The sequence below is a fragment of the Labrus mixtus genome, chromosome 17, assembly GCF_963584025.1.
Source record: "Labrus mixtus chromosome 17, fLabMix1.1, whole genome shotgun sequence".
In the NCBI taxonomy this organism is placed as follows: domain Eukaryota; kingdom Metazoa; phylum Chordata; class Actinopteri; order Labriformes; family Labridae; genus Labrus; species Labrus mixtus.
In genome coordinates this window covers 13,013,685-13,033,058 of record NC_083628.1, presented here as the reverse complement: position 1 = coordinate 13,033,058, position 19,374 = coordinate 13,013,685, and the positions used below count along the sequence as shown (strand labels likewise).

General features: G+C 40.0%; 1 protein-coding gene across 1 annotated transcript; it reads right to left on the bottom strand.

The window, feature by feature from the left end:
* Positions 1-941: 941 nt before the first annotated feature.
* On the bottom strand, positions 942-18,900 carry fgf10a (fibroblast growth factor 10a). The gene is made up of 3 exons (XM_061061458.1): positions 18,115-18,900; positions 3,592-3,695; positions 942-1,733 (listed from the first exon to the last, which is right to left on the bottom strand). The coding sequence occupies exons 1-3, from the start codon at positions 18,563-18,565 to the stop codon at positions 1,533-1,535; spliced, it is 756 nt and encodes a 251-aa protein (XP_060917441.1). The 5' UTR covers positions 18,566-18,900; the 3' UTR covers positions 942-1,532.
* Between the last annotated feature and the right edge of the window lie 474 nt (positions 18,901-19,374).

Here is a 19,374-nt window from a genome sequence, read left to right as displayed (position 1 = left end):
TCATGGCTATTTTATAGCTTTGAAGCTTTTGACCACACAATGTTAATGTTCATCATTGAAGCGAATGAGCATCATCCAAACAAAACATTCAGATATGGCTGTAAGCCAATTCTCCGTATCGATTTCACTCTTAATTTTAAATTCACAATTCAATTGAAATAGATTTTTTTGTAAGAACTTTATGTATACAGTTACATAGCCTGAACACTTAATACATTATTATTTTGTATATGATTTTATGAATTTAGTCTGTATGATAAAAACAGGGTTAGTGTTAGGTAAATTAGCCAGCAAGCTAGTTTACATCTGGCAAGGTGAAAGGTCAATCTAGTGTCAAGTTAGTATCATTGACCATGATGTTTAACATGCTGATTACATACACTGCACTGCATCGAGGCAGGGTATTTCAACATAATGTTCTGTTTCCTTATTCTAAACAATGCCTTTTTAAATATAACCTTTTCTTAAAAAGTTCTGTGGAATATGCTAATGCTTATTAAGTTTTAGAATTTTGGTCGTGTATTCAGCACAGTCAGAGTTTCATTAGGATTTTACTGGAGTTTGCGTCAAATGGCCTCTAAACAGCTCACAGTTAGAGTTAGGTCTGTGCATTTGACATAAACCAGCTTTTCAGAATAACAGACTTTCTTGTTGCGATTTCATAACAAAAAAATGACAGCTCATTTTTGAAAATGGCAGTAAACTGGAGCACACTCATTTTTGCACACTAAGCTATACTTTTAAGCTGCAGCACTTTGCATAATTACACTGAGAGAAAAAGTGAAAGTAATACTTAAGTCAACTGATGAAGCATCTTCTTGAGTGTTTTGCATGTATATGTATTTATTTCTATCTGTGGGATGTTGAATTACAATATGAACAACCCTAAGAATATCTGAAAGGATTTAAAGCCAGTCAAACACCTTAAAGACAAATGTATCTTTATATTTATTCCGGTAAATGATTAGTATTCAAAAACAGAAGCATAAATGGTCAAAAAGTGTTTTTGTTCTATTCTGTTAAATATTACACAAAATAAATAAATCAAAGGGAAAAACATGATGATAGTGTTAGACTGCTGTCTTGGAGCTAAATGACTTTTCCTTTTCATGCTCTCTTTCCGATCTCCTCGTCTTCCTTCCTATCGATACTTCCTCCTCTTTTCTTGTCCCTCCTCATTTACACACAATGTCATATCTTAATCCAGAGCTTCACATGTATACAAATCTGGAAATGTACTTACTAATCACATTTTGGCACAGATTCAATTCTTTTCATATTTTCTACCGTGCCAATGTACTTGATAACTTAAAACTGAAAATAATATATACAATGTATAGCAATATATCTTATTTCTTTCTTTAAAAATAGAAATGCCTCTATCCAACAGAGATAAAATGTTCATAGGTTTCAGTTCTTTTCCTCCTCAGTGCATCATTCAGATCTGATTTAGATCAGTCCAATATTGCTGTACCTCAACAAAGTCTGGTAGCCTGCAGTGTACAAAGCTCTCTTATGGCTTATAAGTCCAATCATCGTGGTTGTACCACAATGGGCAGGAAGTGAGTGGCTGTGTTTTTCCTCCTTGTCTTCCTCCCTCTCATTGGTTTGCCGTTGGCGTTCAGTCCCACGAACATGTGCTTCCTCTTGTTGCGCCACTCTGCTGAAGCGTAGGTGTTGTACTTGTTCTCCTCGATGCGTTCAATCAGACGGCAGTCCACACCGAAGTCCCTCTGCATGGGAGAGACGAAGAGTGTAAATGTCATATAAGGAAAAAATGGATCAGACCAGATTATCAAAGATTTAGGAAATGTGAGGAGAAAATGGAAAGGCACTATCGACGAGGAAACTTTTCACTGACTAATTATTGAAGTGATCATCTATCAAAATAAAAGCTCTTAAAATTCTTCCTCTAGGCCTTTGACACAGCAACACCATGTTCAGGTTTACATATTGGGACAACATAGATCAACAAACGATCTGCATTGTTGAAGATCCTGTTGTACAAACCCTAATGTAGTCTATACCCACTGGAGAAAAAAAAAAATACCGGACAGGAAATTCTGACCGGTAAAGAAGTTGTTTGTGTGTCACTGGACTGCAGTTGAGTGGTTGTGGGTTTCTGTTGGATTGGGTGGAGGTAGAAAGGTAGGCGTGAGATGTGTGACCTCTTCAAATTTGGGCTCTGGGCCAGCGAAGAGCGCCAGGACACCATGTTTGTGGCTTCCATTACCGCAGTGACCACCCACTGCTAAATAAAGAGAAAATGATCTGAGAGAGTAACATTTGTCAGTTTACTAGAAGCTGCCTTTGTGCTTAAGGCTAACGTCGCTTAAACAGCCAGTTAACTGGATGCGGTTGATATTCATGAGCGAAAATGAACTTGCCCTGAATGCATGCACGCACGCGCACACACACACACACACACACACACACAACAGACATGCATTCACAATATAACTCTCTCTCTCTCTCTCTCTCTCTCTCTCTCTCTCTCTCTCTCTCTCTCTCTCTCTCTCTCTGTACCTAGCCACAGCTGTTCAAATTGGTTCCAGGAGTAAAACTTAATGTTCCCAAAGCAACATGAGAATATTTTATAGACACTGTGCAGCTTCTTTTTTTTTAACCTAACACTGCTTGGTTCCTCAGACATCAAATTATGTTCATGAATCCTTAAAGGAATGTCCGTGCAGTTTTTCAAAGCATGTTGTTGTGGGCAAGATCTTCTCTACGTCTAAATAGAAGAATAACTGTTGAACATGATACACTTTGCACAAACCAAACAATGAATTTGTCCGTTCTTTTTTTCTTCTTATTTGTACAATTACAGTAAAAGTTTAAAACAATGATGAAGCTGTGAGTCACCTAAAATTTCTCCATGTAATGAAACAATGATTTCATTTGATGACCACTGGATAAAGAAACTGGATAAAGAAGTCACTGTGTAAACCCATCAAGTGTAATCGAACGCCGGCCCTTCACCGCCGAGCTACTATGGCTAGTGTTGCACCTAGCAGAAGACGTCATGGGAATTCAGTTTCAGGCCATGCAACAGAATGCCTCTCTGTCTTTCTCTACCGTGTGTCATTTCATCTGTGGTGTGGCTCCGGAGAGACACGCTGAAAGTTTGGGTCTTTCAAAGTAAGAAAAAGAGAGGAAAAATGGAGGAAGAGAAAAGGGAGGAAAGTAGAGAAAACAAGATGAAACAAGGGCTGCTCTCCCCAGAGGGACTGAAGCAGAATAGAGAAACTAAAGGATTGTGTTTCCTGTTTCTGAATGGAGCGGTGAGGAGAGGTAGGTAGCGGAGAGGAGAGGCCAGCTCACATTGATTAACTTTGGTTCCTATTTCTGGAGTCATGCATTGTATTGTTTTAGAGAGCATTCAGGAAAATTCAAAGTGGCTTAGGGAGAAAGTTCTTTCTTTTTTGCAGACCTTTGCTTCATTAAAATTCAGATTTAACACTGTGTCACTTGAAAAAGTGAAATATCATTACACTGATAAGTGTTGGATATAAGCAGAGGATCATCTGGGATAAAAATCATGGATATCCCACGTTTAGATTGGCAGATCATTGTGAAACTGTTACTCACCGCTCCGTACAATTCGCCCTTCTTGCTGATCGCCAGGTAGTAGTTACTGCTGAGGCCCCTGATGGCCACCACTCCCACATCCACTGACTTGATCTCCAGAATACCTGATGTATCAAGAACAGAGACAAACATGTCAAAATATGTGTTTATGGGTTAATCAGATGAAATTGTACTCATACATTTTAGGGATTTTCTGCATGTTCTGCTAAATGTATTTATTTTTTTGATCATTGATCAAATAAAAAAATACAAATGTTCTAAACCTGGAGAGGAAGAAAATGTTTTTCTAAGTAACTGCAACAAAGACATTTTCTGATTTGATTCCATGTAAAATAGACTGTCATCAACATATTGAGTAATTGAGCTATCCCATAAAAAACATAAACGGCTAGTTCACTCCCCCCCCCGAATATGCAAGAAATGTCACTTTCTGAACATTGGTGCATGGAAGTCCACATTGGGGGCTTTGGGTGTGGAATATAGTGCATAATGAATATAATTTACTGTGACCAACTACCCCTTTTCAGACATACATCAAAGCAGTGTGCACAGGTAGGCAGGCATGACTGACATACTACAGTTCAGAAAATCACAGGTAGCAATCATTTTATTTTAATTTACATGTAGGTGCTATTGATGTAAAAAGACTCAGCTTGAAATACATGATTTACATGAAAACATTAACAAAACACAGGAGAAAACATTATCTCTATGCTCTTCACAAGTGAACCCCCCTATTTCTTTTTCCTCCACTGGGTTACAGTCAGACCTCATAGTGGCCTCTTGCCCCGTTCATTTGCTGCTTAGCTTTTTGGGATGTGTGCCCTGGGACCAAGGTGTAAGCCAGGAAAAAACATTTCTCCGTTCTCTTGTTTGTTTTTCTGACCAGGGGAGCGCAGGCAGGCACATGGACGCGACGGAGAGAGAGCCTCTGTGGCTGCCAGGCTGGCAAGAGGTCAAGGCGTCCGTATCAGTTTTCAAGCCTGCCCCAATTACTGGTTTAAGCTGTGGTTGCCGGCCCTTTCTTCTCTCTTCCTAAAGTCAGTTACACCAAGCCATAAAACTATCAGTGGTTTGAGAGGATTAGTTAAAGGGCCCAGAAGGAAGTGGAGCCTGGCTGCAGGAATAGTAGAAAGGAACAGGGAACTGGGACATCATGTAATCAGTACCCTATCTCTAGGAGTCTTTTTTTATGACCTGATGGATTACCAAAAACATTCAAATTGTTCTAATTTTCTGTAAAGAAGACAACTGGCTAGAGCTAGTACTGAGGTCACCATGAAAGACTGAAGATGAGCACTGCTTTAATCAAAAATCAGAAGAAATAACAAAAAAAAAACACTATGAGGGGATGGGTAAAAGATCGAGTCTATGACTTTCACTTTGTTCTTTAAGCTGCAAATCTTAAATAAATCATACTTGTCTTTTTAACCAGCTGCCCCTTCCGTGCCCTCATCCCCTCTTTTTTAACATTAAGACAGAGATCTGCAGCATAGCATCCGGCCTGGTGAGGTGTGTGTGGAGGCTTATTTGTAATGTTATGGTGTCGGTGTATTAACTGTTAAACTCTCCATAACTGCCGCAGCATTTTAGACAGTATTATAGGATGATAACAACAGTCTTCTTCATACTCGCTATTCAGTAGGAAGAAGAGACTGTTTAGCATTAATATAAATCAATTTAATAAAAATTGTGTGTCTTAAATCGTTAATGGCCTTGTTGCTTTGAAGTCTGAATGGGTATTAATCTGTCCCCACTCTTTCCTAATTGGGTAAATAAAGCTTGTTAAATCTCCCAGCTTGAAGAAGTAGAACATAGTACATCACAACACCGATCTATCAGGCTCTAAATGTTCCATCTTATTGCACTTTAAGTGACATTTCTGAGCTGTGATAAGTCTGTGGCGCTCTTAAGGCCACTCCACCTGTTCAAACCCTCGTCCCCTCCAATCCGTTTGATGTGGTTTGTAGAAAACCCAAAGCACAGGGCTCTTTTATGGCCCCGTTACCAGTCACCAGAAGCAGCCCGTCTGCCTGTGAGTTAAAAGGCCAGGCTGCAACAAAAGGTTTAGATTGCAACAACAGAGTTTATAGCAGAGAGAAAAACAGGACCAGAGCCTGTGACGCAGAATCTTACATCAGGCTTTGGAGATAAACACAAAGGCTGATGCAGACTCACAAATAACTCTGGACTTAGGCTCAAATTGCTTTTAAAACTTAATATTTTTATTTGACCATTTAATTTCCCCCCATTTAACACCTCTTCTTATTTACATCTTGAGTCTGTTAATGTATTTTTCTGCAGTCTGTCTCCCTCCTTGTGTTTTCTTGATCTCAACCCAGTATGAATGCATTTTCTTAATGCAGAAAAAAATAGTTTTTATGATCTAAAGCTGAAAGTACAAATAGTACAAGGTTCAGCTAATATAAAAGGTTTTTTTCTAAAAGCTACTAAGGGCAAACACCTGCGTGTAACAGGGCAACACTACAACGTTCATCAAAATGAGCCAAATGGGTCTCTGCCAGCTGAATCCAAACTGTTACACTAACTGAGCTCTATGAGTACAAATAAACACAGCCTGGCCTTCTAACAGTGAGAACCTGTTCATTAACCACTTCATAAAGTCCACTATGAGGTAGAATGTGTTTCAGGGCCAAAACTTAACTCCAATGTAACCCTGTTAAATCTTTCAACGTGAAGGGAATCTGCCGTTTGAAATAGCAGAACTGTTCACTCATTCATGAGAAGAATGCATGTCCAGACCAGCAGCTGTAATACCTTAAACAAGTTCTGTTTTAGTTTACAAGAAGTGATGTTGGCGTTCGACAGTTTGTAGTGTTTTTTAAATCTATTGGCTATGGATGCTTGTTTTAGTTTAAGTAGACCTAAACTCCAGATTATTTATTCACTTTATAGTTTCTATTATTTTTGTCTGAATGTTTCATGTTACGTTTCCTACTTCTATCAGCTTTCTTCATTCTCTCAGTTAACTTCTTTGTTTAGGTTAAAGAGACATTACACACAATTTCTTATTATTTCAAGGGCTTTAGCTTCACAGAACATACACTTTAGTTTGCCTAGAAACTTATTTTACATTTGATAGGCTTAGAAAGTTATTTTTTGGTCATATTGTACATTTGGCTATTTGAGGTAATGCGGCTGTAGAGGGGGCAGTCAGTGCTAATCAGAGGCGCTGCTTGTCAACAGGCAATGCAGGCAACTGCTTGGGTCCCCAGACCAGAAGGGGGCCCCTGAGGGCTCACAAACTTAAACCAAAGCAGTTGAACAAAATGTTCAAATTTTGCAATGACAGAGGGAAACCTTCCTAAGGGGGCCCCATCTGACAACGGCCATTCTTGTTGCCCTGCTAAGCGTTGCATGCATTATTGCTGTGAAAACCAAAGTTCGTCAGTGAAAGTCAACAAAGAAAAATGAAGAGAAACGATTCGTCTATAGGAGAGAAAAAAGAAACATGAAAAAAGAGGAAGAGGAGTAAGAGCCGGGACACTGGCAGACATGATGGGGATGAACGCTGTTTAGAGGGCCCCCCAATTGATTCTTGCTTAGGGCCCCAAGAGACTCTAAAATCGCCACTGGTGCTAATGTTTGCAACAGAAGTCCTTGTTTAGACATGTACCACTTCAAACATAAGCATTTGTCTTTGAAAATCTTTCTGTTGAAGAAAATAAAGTCAGGTTACAAGACGTAAATTTAGGTTTGCAGTATTTCTTTCCATACCCCTTAAAAAATAAAGATTTTGAAAAAGTAGCAGTAGATTTATTGAAATTAAAGTTGGTGAAATATGTTTCTCTGCACTTCATTCAAAGTCCAACTGTCCCTTGATTTGTCACTTTTGAGACAGAATCTTTGCTCCAACAGCACGACAGATGATAGCTTTGGCAACATAAAAAAAAAATTCCATTCCATTTAACATTCCGAACATAGAATCACAAACGAAAACATTACATAACAACATGCTCACTAACCCTAACCCTAACTCCAAATGGTTACACACAAACAAAGACCTTCCTTCGCTCCCCTGGCCCCGCCCCCTTTGGGACTCCAGCTGAGACTCCAGCTGAACCTAAAGGTTACGGGAGGTTATGGAAATGTTTTTCATTGTTTACCCAGTGGACTTTTTGAAGATTATACCGTGGTTGTTCACAGTCTGACCTCGACACGGTGACCTGCTGTGAGCGGGTCTACTGTGTGCCGGTTAGCCCTGAGAGACGGCTTTCACTCATATTGTGAAATATTGTCGCTCGCAGACACGTTTGTGTCATGAACTCTCCTCAGTGGGAAGAATGGAAATGGTTTAGTTCTTTTATTCTGGGGCCAATATTCTTGGATATTGGTATGAAACACTTTGACTAATTCTTCCACTTTCTCTTTGAAAAATAAAAGTGACATCAAGGAAACAAGAGGCAAGAGTGGCTCTGTTATGTATTGTTTTAAGATTTAATGTCTGATTTGAATCAGCTGAGGTTTAAATAAATTATAATTTTTCTCTTTTAAGCTATGACTGACGACATCTCATATTCATTGTGACATGAGAGTTTACATCCATGTGACCGCCAAAAGAATCAAAAGAAAGAAAATCCACACAAAGTGATTGAACAGGCGAATAGAGGAATGCAGAAAATAAATGGACCACCAGTGTGAAATTCTACTGTATTTTGCAAATGTATATATGCAAAAAATCTGTTGCAAACAGGCCTTCTTGGCTGCTTCAACATTTCCCTCAAACCATGCTTTTACCACGATTAAACTGTCCTTTGCGTTATTTGCTCTCAGAGTTCGCTTGAATATTTATGGCTCTTTATAAAGAGAGAAAAGAATACTCCTAGGTTTTGCTAGCGGAGTCACTGGGTTGGAGTGGAAATTGCTGTATATTTTGTGTTTGGAGGAGCATTGAGGTATTGGGTTAGACTGATGTGGTTGACAACAGTATCATACTGCGCTAAGTGGCCACATCAAAGCCTGCCTGGCCAACGGATTTTAACCAAAGCTGAGAAAAAAAAAGGGCCTGTTTCTGATTTTCAATATGGCCAAGTATTTTCACAAATACAGTATTTTTGGAAACAGTTCTGAAAAATGGCTTTGCTCTTTTTGTATATCTAGGTTACAAATAATATTGAACAGACACAGAGTGACCTCTTTGTGCTGCACTAAACGGGTTACTTTGAAGGCAAAGCAGGAATTGTAAAATTTGAGCTGCACTCGCTGTATCAAACAGCGTATTCCTGCTCCAATATTGGTTTTATTTCCTTCCCTGACAGAAACACTCACATCACTGTCTCCCTTGTTCGACGGAAATAGCTGAAACCACACACTGTTCGAGCTGTGTGTGAGTTCAGAACAGGAGGAGGTAGGCGAGGAAAATCACATGCAGATTATTAAAAAAAATCAAACAAACAGGATCTGAGAAAACCCCATAATGTGCGATCGATCTACTGAGCGCAGCAAGACCAAGGCAAATTATGTGACACATTAAGAGCGGCAGTGAGGAAATCAAACGAGATATCAGGAGATCAAGAACAGAACAGAAACTGTGAATCCTTTAACACAGTTGACTTTGTAACATGATAAAGTGCAAAAGCTGCCAGTTTCTGTCAAAATATTTCACGGGCCTGACACGGCAGGAGTTATGTTTTCAGGCAAAGTGCTGTGACGACCGTCTGCATTTCACACATTTTTCATTTACAGTTCAGCTGCCTGTGCAATCTTACCCAACTGTTGTGGTCTGGGTTGTTGGTGTTGGACTCCAAAGCTTTAGAAATCTTGTTATTTTACACCACAAATATATGCACTGACATGCAGGGATACAATTCAGTTTGTCACATAAATCTTTCTCTCTCTGCGTTTTTTCTTTTCTTTGTCTCTACTCACAAATGCATTTACATCGGTTCACACACGCGCGCGCACACACACACACACACACACACACACACACACACACACACACACACACACACACACACACACACACACACACACACACACACACACACACACACACACACACACACACACACACACACACACACACACACACACATACACAGGGTAATTAGCTGGCATTCCTTCCTGCTCTGCTCAAACGACCAGGCTGTCCAGATGCCTCTCTGGACTGAACTTTCAGCTCTACCTTTGATGACTCCATTAGGACCCTCACTTTCATGCTGTGTGTGTTTGTGTGTGAGTTTCTGTGTGTGTTTAGCAAGGTATGGGTGACTCAGAAGAGTATGGAGGAGCAGGAACACGAGGTGTGTGTGTGTGTGTGTGTGTAGTTGGTGGATGTTATCTGTCACAGATGTATTTCTTCACCTCCCACGGTTTAACAGGCCATGAATTCTGTCTGTTCATATGCACAAGGCTAACACCAAAGAGACACTTTCAGTATCAGTGCTTTTACAAGAGAAGATCTCATATAGATGAAGTACTTATCAGTTGAGAAATACATTTTTAAATTACAGTACTTCAAATACCACATTGATGACTGTTTCTGTCAACTAATCTAAAAGTTATTTTCTTGAACGATTTGATGAACAGTTCTGCAAAACTAATTAAGAAAATATGAAAGTGACAATCCTAATGCTTTACAGAACAAGAAAGCATCTTCAAATATTGTGTCCCACCAAAATCCCAAAAGGATTTAATTAATTGTGAAAAGGAGAAAAGCAGAAAAACGTCACATTGGAGCAGAACCAATTGATCTTCAAGAATTCCCTCAAAGCAGATAAGATTTCCATTTTTTATCACATACTGTATGTCTTGCACTGGCCATAAAATATTCAGCCAGTATATCAGTTATTTCAAATGTGCTGGTATTTAAATAGTACTTCTAAGTTTCTCATTTTTTGGAGGTAAAAAAAGTATTGATGACTCATCCTAAATAAGGACGGTAACTTATTTTGTGTCCAGTGAATCGCTTAGCAAAAATAGGTTGTCACTATGTTTTTGTCTTCATATTCTCACATTTAGCACTCAGCTGCTGTTAAAGCCAATCCCTCCCAACTTCCAGGAAAACATGTGGGATTAATGAAGAGAATCAAATGAATATCTGATTGCTATTTTATGGGAACTTTATAAATACATGATTATGATTCTTAACAGCACTGGATCTACATTTCCATCCACTGGACAGCTGTTCAGTTTACTGCTACAAGAGGTCACTGTTCTGCATCATCCAAAGGGAAGACTTATTAGATTTAGCTTAAATTACTCAAACACAAAATACCAAAAGGGCTTGTGATTTTGTTGCAGTAAAGGGAATTCAACCAGAGAATGTTTTACTTTATATTTTATGCTTTTACAATGAATAACAACAAATAAGAACAGGCTCTGACTTTGCTTAGAGGAAAGCATCTTGCTGAATATGCAAATAGTTCAAGTCCCCAACTGTAAATGATGCTAACTTTCCCATCACTGTTTACTCCATGCTGAGTCAAAAAAACGCTGCGATTCTGTTTCTTGAGTGTGTTTCCAAATGTAATGACCTTCTGTTGTTCAGACACAAACAAACGGTTGGATTATTGTTAGGACAGCTCTGAAAAGAGACAAACATTGCTGAATGTGCAACATGCTTCTTATGCAACAAGCACCTTTAGGAATACTTCAAAAGGACTCCCTGGAGCTTTCAAAACCTAAGGGTTTCGTTGTGTGGAGTACACGTATGATTTAGGTAAAGACAAAGAAATACTTACATGGAAACATTTACGGAAACATAATCTTGATAGTATTTATACATTTCAATTCCCGAGAACTTGTTGTATGTCAGAGAATCCATCATTCTAATGTGTCCCTTCTCTTGCTCCCTCCTTCTTGGATATTTATGATTGCACTGTGAAAAATTCATCCACCTAACATAAACAATGAAAAAGACCGTCCATCAAAAACAAAGACGTCCAACTTAGGCTTTTTTTGCGGACACTAATTGACTCTCTGTGTTTGGATCCATTTCCTCGTCAGAGAGTCGCAGCTCTCCAAAGCAGCCGAAGGTTTCACAGAAACATGATTTGCTGCTCAAAGACTTTTGTTTAAGGTGGTGCCTGGCGGCTTGGGTTTGTGGCAGGGTGCACAAAAAATCTGGTTCTTGTTTCAGTCTTTTTGTCGCTGACACATTAATGGACAGCGGGGTGAATTGATGGGAAAATATCAAGTGGTGATGAAAGGAAGTATGTAGACAGTGATGGAAAAATGAGACGGATCCTGTCGTTGTCCTCAGTGACGCTTGGCAAGAAAGGGTTTTTAAAGTAGAAAAATTGAACTTAGATATTATAGAATGGCCTAACCAATATCTTGATGGGAACTTTCATTTCTCTCTCTACTTTTGGAGAGTTAGACCAATTGCTTCCAACATTGCACTTTTCCTGAGATGCCAAGTTTAGACACATGTGCTGCCTGTAAGTTACCCTATTTGGACAGTTATGGAGTCAAATGGTTCATCTGATAACCCAATGCCTTAACCATATGTGATGACTGACTTTTTAAAACTCAGCTCATGTATTTTGGAAGAACAAAAATTGATCAAATTCACAAAAACTTTGCATTTAAGGCATCCAAGTCTAACCACAATTGATTGGAAATGGATTAAAAATGTATATTTTGTGATCATTGACTTTAGTACAGCTTAATATAGCTTATCACAACAACTTTTATCATAACCATTTGGTGTCAATTACCAGAATTTTAAACTTGGATATGATTCTTGTAGAATTAAATGATATGTATACCTGTTCTTATACGACTGCACAAAAGCCCTGTGCACTCACTCTTTGGTGATTTCATTCAGCTTTTCGGTACCAAAACCTTGCTAATGTATTTTTGCAATTTAGACATTCTTACCTTCTATTCTCTCTGTCTATTTGTTAGAGACACATCTGTTAAGTATATTTTAGGTGAAGCCATGGAGTTGAGAAATGTCAGTATTTGTGTCCTCTTTGAATTTCTCTCGCTCTCTCTCTCTCTCTCTTTATTTCTCGCAGCAACTTTGGGTGAGAAATATGACTATTGATTGGCGGTAATATCGTTTTCAAACACCTGGTATTGGAATGTATCAAAGGATTGGACATTTTGACAACCTTATCAATACCATCACTAAATATACTTGGATTTCAAAAAAAGTGCCCAAAAAACAAAATAAATATTCTTACCATGGTAACAATTTTTTTTGCATAAAGAAATATTATTTGAGCCCTACAAAGTTCCTAAAATTCCCAGCTGCCTCTACACAACATGACATAGCAAAAAGTCTTAGTATTTGAGCCTTTGAAGACCCGGTCCTTAGGCGTGTGATTAACTATTGTCCCAAACTGAACATTTCATGTCAAGGCATCCAAGATTATGTAAGAACTTTTGTGAAGTGTACTAGACTTCCAGTAAATCTCAGTAGACAGCTTGTTAGTCTGTCATTCTTGACAGTTTACAACGTGTTATTGATGATATCGCCTGGCTTCATTCTCCTTTATAGAATTTCCAATTTATAAAAGGCAAGTCACAGTAGAGTAACACTGCTCTTACGTAAGATAAGGATTCATTGTTTCAAGGTTTCATTGTTTCATTGAGAGTGTTTACTCCGTACATTCCAGTAAAATTAGTTCTGAATCAGAGTGGACATGATTTGATCCAGACTCCTGCTGCTTTTGAGATAAAAACAAACTTCACCATTTGTTCTTTCATCCATTCAGGTAGAGAATAGCTTTAAAGATGGCATCAGGTTATTGGGTAAATAGCGGGTCAGTGTTACTCTTTACCTCTTAGAAACAGTCCCTGTTTGTTTAAACCATGATAAGGATTGGTGGAGAGACGATCAGAGGGAGCGAATATGGAAGGGATTGTGCAGGTAGTATATGTTTATTGAATGTTTTCAGAGTACAGCTGGATGTAATGGCTGATGTTAAACTCTGCCCTGGCAGCTTTAGGAGCCTCAATGATAGGTTCAGTGTTTCCTGAACAAGCCTGTGCGGTGACATTGGCTCACCACTTTTATTTACGGCTCTTGTAGACAAGAGTCCATGAAGATGTCAGAGTAACTTTGAATGAAAAGCAACGCTGACACTAACCTCTGGAGCATCCAGCAACTCCTCATAACTCTCTTTTATGGACTACAATGTTACTTTTTCCCACGAGAACCCTAAACTCAGCTCATCAGGCGCAGAGCGAGGAGCAAAATCCAATATAGGGAAACAGAAAAAGAAAATGGGAGAGACCGGGAATAATTTCAAGATGTTGAGTGAAAAAAAAAATGGGAATGACAGCACTTGCTGCAAATTAGCCGTACTTTGCTGAGTCATTGGAGGTTAATGGACACAGAGGAGATGGTAAGAAGTGATTGTGTTTCATAAGACCTTAATCAAATTTGTCTGAAACGCATTTATTCTGCATTTCTCTGATTTAACGAGAACAAGACGGATAATATTAGCTTTTTTTTAAAATATGGAGTCTAGCCTCAGAAATCTTTATTTAAACACATAATCCTGATGGGTAACTGCCAGAGCAGTAAAATAATGTTAATATGTTCAATTCCACTTGTAACATGGATTTAAAATTATTTTTTAATGAAGTGATCTGCCTTGGCTTGTCTAACTTCAAAGTAATAAAAAAAATGCTAAAAACACATTCATTTGGAAAGAGGTTGTAAATATGTAATACAGAGATTGAAGATGTTTCTGTTTTGCGTTCCATGAACTCAAATCAAGAAAATACAACTGTTTAGTTGTATATAAGACCGAATACTTTTGCAAAATAGGAAATAAAAGTTACAAGAGAATATGTTTCTCAAAATAAAGTTATTTAGCTTGATTCATCTGAACGGGAAAATTGGTTCAACTATCATTGTCAGAGTAACAGAACCGCCCAACGTGACACATTACATGTAGCATTGACCTTTCCATTAACAAAGCTTCCTGGCTGGGGTCAATAGGTAGAGGTTAAACCAGAGGGGGCTGGTCGGTGTAATTACCCTGGACATGGACAGCCTCCACTAAATCAGAATAACATCCAGTTTATTAGCCTCTCCATAAATAGTGCTGCGTTGGATTAATCCGTGTCAGCAGATTATGTGTCGCCTGTGATTAATGTTGACAATAAGTTTGTGTGGCAGCTTCAGCAACCCGGGTGACTGCAGTGAGAATCAAAAGCTCCAACTGCGGTCAAGTTGGCACCATTTGATACTAATTTTGCTACGTACAACCACAAGTCTGCGGTCCGACTGCAAACACATGTCCATTTGTTTCATCGCTTTATTCCAATGCTTGTAAACAAGATGTGACAGGTTGTGGACGAAGAGATCGGTGGGAGCAGGATCAGTGTAATCACTTGACAAAGACTTGCATATTCAGAGTAGGGGAGCGTCTTATTCTGAAGGCCGTTATAAGGTGAGATGGGTGCAGGACACAAATAGACAAGTTTACAGACACATTCACAGCGCAGCCCCTGCATGATGTACTGCGCTCAGCTTTGACAACATGATTAGAAAGGCTCGACCGCGGAGGAGAGTCGACCCCAGAGCTGGAGCTGAAAATTCTTCGCCACCTCTGACACCGTCTAATGACTCTCATTTGCAATCTGACCTCCTGAACATTACCAGACTACTAGACCACGATAACAAAGCTAACAACCGCCCCCTCGCCACTCTTCAATTTGAAGCTTTTGTTCAAGGAGTGCTCCAGTTAGGTCAATAATAATGTCTTGGGTCAACTTATTGGGGCTCTTCAGTACACTCTGTTATGTAGCTATATTCTGTTGTATGATAGGATATTGTAAATTTAGGGGATTTTTTTGCAAGCTAGCTATATATCACAGGAAAAGAACCATGTGTTTTTAATGAGCACATGAAGGCCAGAAAACTGCATCAAAGATGAACTTTCTCTAAAAGTCTGCGCAGCTTTGAAGCGGTTGTTTTGGTTGTACATGCTCCGAAACTGTACAGTATAAATGAACAATGTTGAAATCTGTAGCATATAAAAAACAAGCAATTAACTATTGGTTGTGCAGAAAAACATAATGTCTCACATGTTGGGAAAACCACATCCATGTTGTCAGTTAGACCAGGAGATTTAATTGTTCTGTTTGGTTCCGTTAAAAGGGTACAATTTGTTCTCTGCTGATTTCAGAACACGTGTGAGATAGCAGGAAGTGGCGCACAAACTATTGCACGTGCAAGCTTGTGCATTGATGCCAACAGTCAATGCACCTACACATATACCATGACAGTGTGCAGATACACACATTACTTCATCATTATTTCAGCACTGCAAAATCGCCAGAAGTTTGTCGCCAACTTTCCACCCACTTTTTTTTTTTTTTTTGTTAAAGTCTGAAATATGCTAAACATCTGCGCTCGCTATCAGTTAGATACTTGATGAAATGCCTTCTAAATTTGCTGCCAAGAGAAACCATGACCTGAAAGGATTGGCTTCCAAACCTTACATTCAAGTGTTTTCCTTTTCTTTAAAAAAAAAAAAAGTTCTTACCTACTTTTTCATTTACGAGGCAAGACTTGTTGAAAATGATGGATTGCCTTTCTAATATCATGACCTGATGCAGTTTTACCTAGTGACACGTCAAGCCCTATTGGTTGGGCTTTTTTTGTGCATGTGTGTAAAAGAGTGTGAGTGTGTATACATGAACATGTGTATGTCAGAGAGGACTGCGGGTGAGGAGGTGGGGGGGGAAGGGGGGGACGCTAATTGAAATTCCTTCAGCCATGTCTGGCAGAGCCCTGGTGTCTGAGTGGCACACACACAAACACACGTGCACACTCATATTCACACTGGCCCTGGCCCTAATAAAAGTGGGCTTTGCCATATGGAGGCCATGTGCAAGACTGGCCTCTCTATGCTCTGTGTGTGTGTGTGTGTGTGTGTGTGTGTGTGTGTGTGTGTGTGTGTGTGTGTGTGTGTGTGTGTGTGTGTGTGTGTGTGTGTCTTAGCAGGAGAGGCTTGTACAGCACCCTGAACCCACACAGACAGATGCATACAAACCTATGACATGTGTATCAAACTGTGTGAGTGATAAAGATCCATTCATGTAGGTTTCACTACCAGACACACACATTACATGCTCAGACAGATTCACACACACACACAATAAACGTCATGCAGCGAGAGCCAGTTGTGTAAGCATTAAGAAAGTCGCTCGTGTTTTGGATGTCACTCGTCTAATTCAGTGATCTGTTGGGGAGACCGTGAGCAGGTAAGTGTGGGAGTAATGTTCTGTTCTCCCTCAACAACTACTGTCAATGTGCCCTCAGGGTGCTGCAGCTACTCGCAGAACAGGGTTCTGTGGCAGTGCTGGAGAACTTCCAGATGTGTTTAACTGGAAGATAAAGATGATAAAGAGTACAGAATGATTGCAGCTGATTTTCTGTTCTGCATCAGTCATAAATGATAATGATTACCCTTAAGAGTCTGTATATTTGCTGGAGGAAAGATATGGTCGTTTGTTGAGGTTTGCATACGACTAAGTTAGTGATACTTTTTGCACAGTTTGCTTTTCAATGAACTGAAACAAATGCAAAAATATCACACAATAATTCTATGCATATTTTAAAAATCTATTTCCAGTCCTATTGTCCCGCAAGATATTCAAGAATTTAAGATTCATCCGTGCATTGATATTCTTCAACCCGTCCTAAAGTCAATTAAGTTATCTCAAGGTTTCTTAAAGGCCCCAGTACAGTTTCTTGTTGCACCTCATTGGAGGAAAAGGAGTCTCGCCTGTGTGAAGGAGTGTAAGTGTGTGAACATGATGCTGAGCGGCGCTGACAGAAGAGCATGTGTATGCTCAGTGAACCTTCTCAGCATAAATAAAGGTTAAAATCATGTTTCATAGCCCTCAAAATGCATAAACCAGAGAAAGGGAGCGTGATTTGCATGGTTATTACTTTACATCTGATTCAGTATAACCTCATGCTTAGCATATGCCTGCTACTATTATAGCTGCAGCGAAGAGCAAAAGTACTTGTCATTCTCCCCTGGGGTTTGGTAATAGCCCTGTTTTAGATATTTCCTCGAAGAAGAAGACCTTTCTCTGGGCAATTTCTAATTGGTTCCAGGGGCTCATCTCTCTCTTTTTTTTTATCTCCCTGGCTTACTCATTTAGTTTTTTCCTTATTCACTGTCATGCACTCTCTTCTCTAACTGTCTGCAGTCTGGAAACTATGCTTGCTCCCTTTGCAAACAGGTGAAAAGGCTTTGAATCAAGCAGCTCTGGTATTTGTTCTCTTGCCCAGTCACCTGTCTTAATGTGCAAAGGTTCTAAAGTATGGAAAAACGGGGACGTCTCTCTTAATAGAAAAATGAACAATGACAGAAATAGAGTGCATCATTTCCTATTCACTGATATAAAATTCTTTAATTACTTACTTTGTAAATTAGACTTCCCTTTGCATTCTCCAGCATTTATTTCAATTTTATTGCAAACTAAAGTCTCAGTGTAAACAATGGCTCAGTACTACAGATTTCAATTGTTGCATAAAACAAAGAATACAAAAAACACAGTTTAAAAAAGTTGACTTACTGTACGGATCGTCCTCACTTTTGGTGCCATTAACTTTCCCCTTCTTGTCGATGCGTAGGAAGAATTTCTGGTAGGAGAACAGTTTCCTCCTGCGCACATCTCCCTGAAGATGGTTGTAACTGCTCCGCACGTGGCGCCCGACAACTGAAGCTGAGGACGACGAAACATTTGTCGCCCTTGGCAACCTTGCGGAGGATGCGTGCAGAGGTTGCGGCGATGAGTAAAGTGGAAAGGGTGAGGTGAAGACGTCGGAAGCACTACCTCCTGGTGCATTTTGGTTCCTTTTAGGGTCTGGTGACAGAGTGGAGAGCGGTGAGGCCGAGGAAGGTCCGAGCAGGAGAAGCAGGAGGAGGAAGGTGATGGGAGGGAGGAGGTGTAAAGGAGATCTGCGGCAGGGGTGGGAGGAGAACCAGGCGACCGGTGCACCTTGTGTCACTGTCCATCTACACATGGTAGTGGAGCTGGGAGAGCTGTGGAGGTGCTCAGGGGCTGGGGCATGCTGAGCTGGGTGCAGGGAGAGGAAACAAGAGTGGGAGAAACCCCCCCTGGCTGACCGCCTACACCTCCTCTGTACAGGGACCCCCACCCTCACTGGAGCTGTAGGTGATGAAACCTGTAGAGTGACCTGTTTGAAGACTATTTGTGGCAGCAGATGTAGTTTTTTTTTGAGTGATGGAGCTGGAGATGGCGATGCAGCTGCTGATGGTGGTTGAAGCCTGCGGTATTGCGGCTGACTCTGCTGTAGTCCCTGGTGCTGTTTATTCCTCAGCAGTGCCGCAGGAATGTGTCAACATCCATAACTCAGATCACCTCACGATGGGAACAACTGGGGGCTCGCCTCAAAGACCTCTCACCACCTCCTCCCCCGTTCCAACACTGCCGCTCTTTGCTGGTCGTTGCTCTCACGCGCTAGAAAAATCCTTTTTTAAAAGTTTGACCGTAAACCTTTCAAGCTCAATTCCGAAGACAAAAACATACATTAATACTTCATTCATACACACGACTAAAATCTACTCCACACACATCTCCCGAACCGTTTCTCTTCAGGAAGGCAGAGGAGGAGGAGGTCTGGATAAAAGATGCCTCTTTGCTGAGTACAAAGTGAATAAATACAAACAGGAAGGTCAAAAAGATTAATGCTGCATCTCATGAAATGTTCAGAGAAATCCACGCAAGGGAGGCCATAAAAAAAAAAAAAGTCACAAAATCCAGACTGTCTTCTCTTCTTTGCTGTCTTTATTTCTCTTTGCAGAGCTGGTT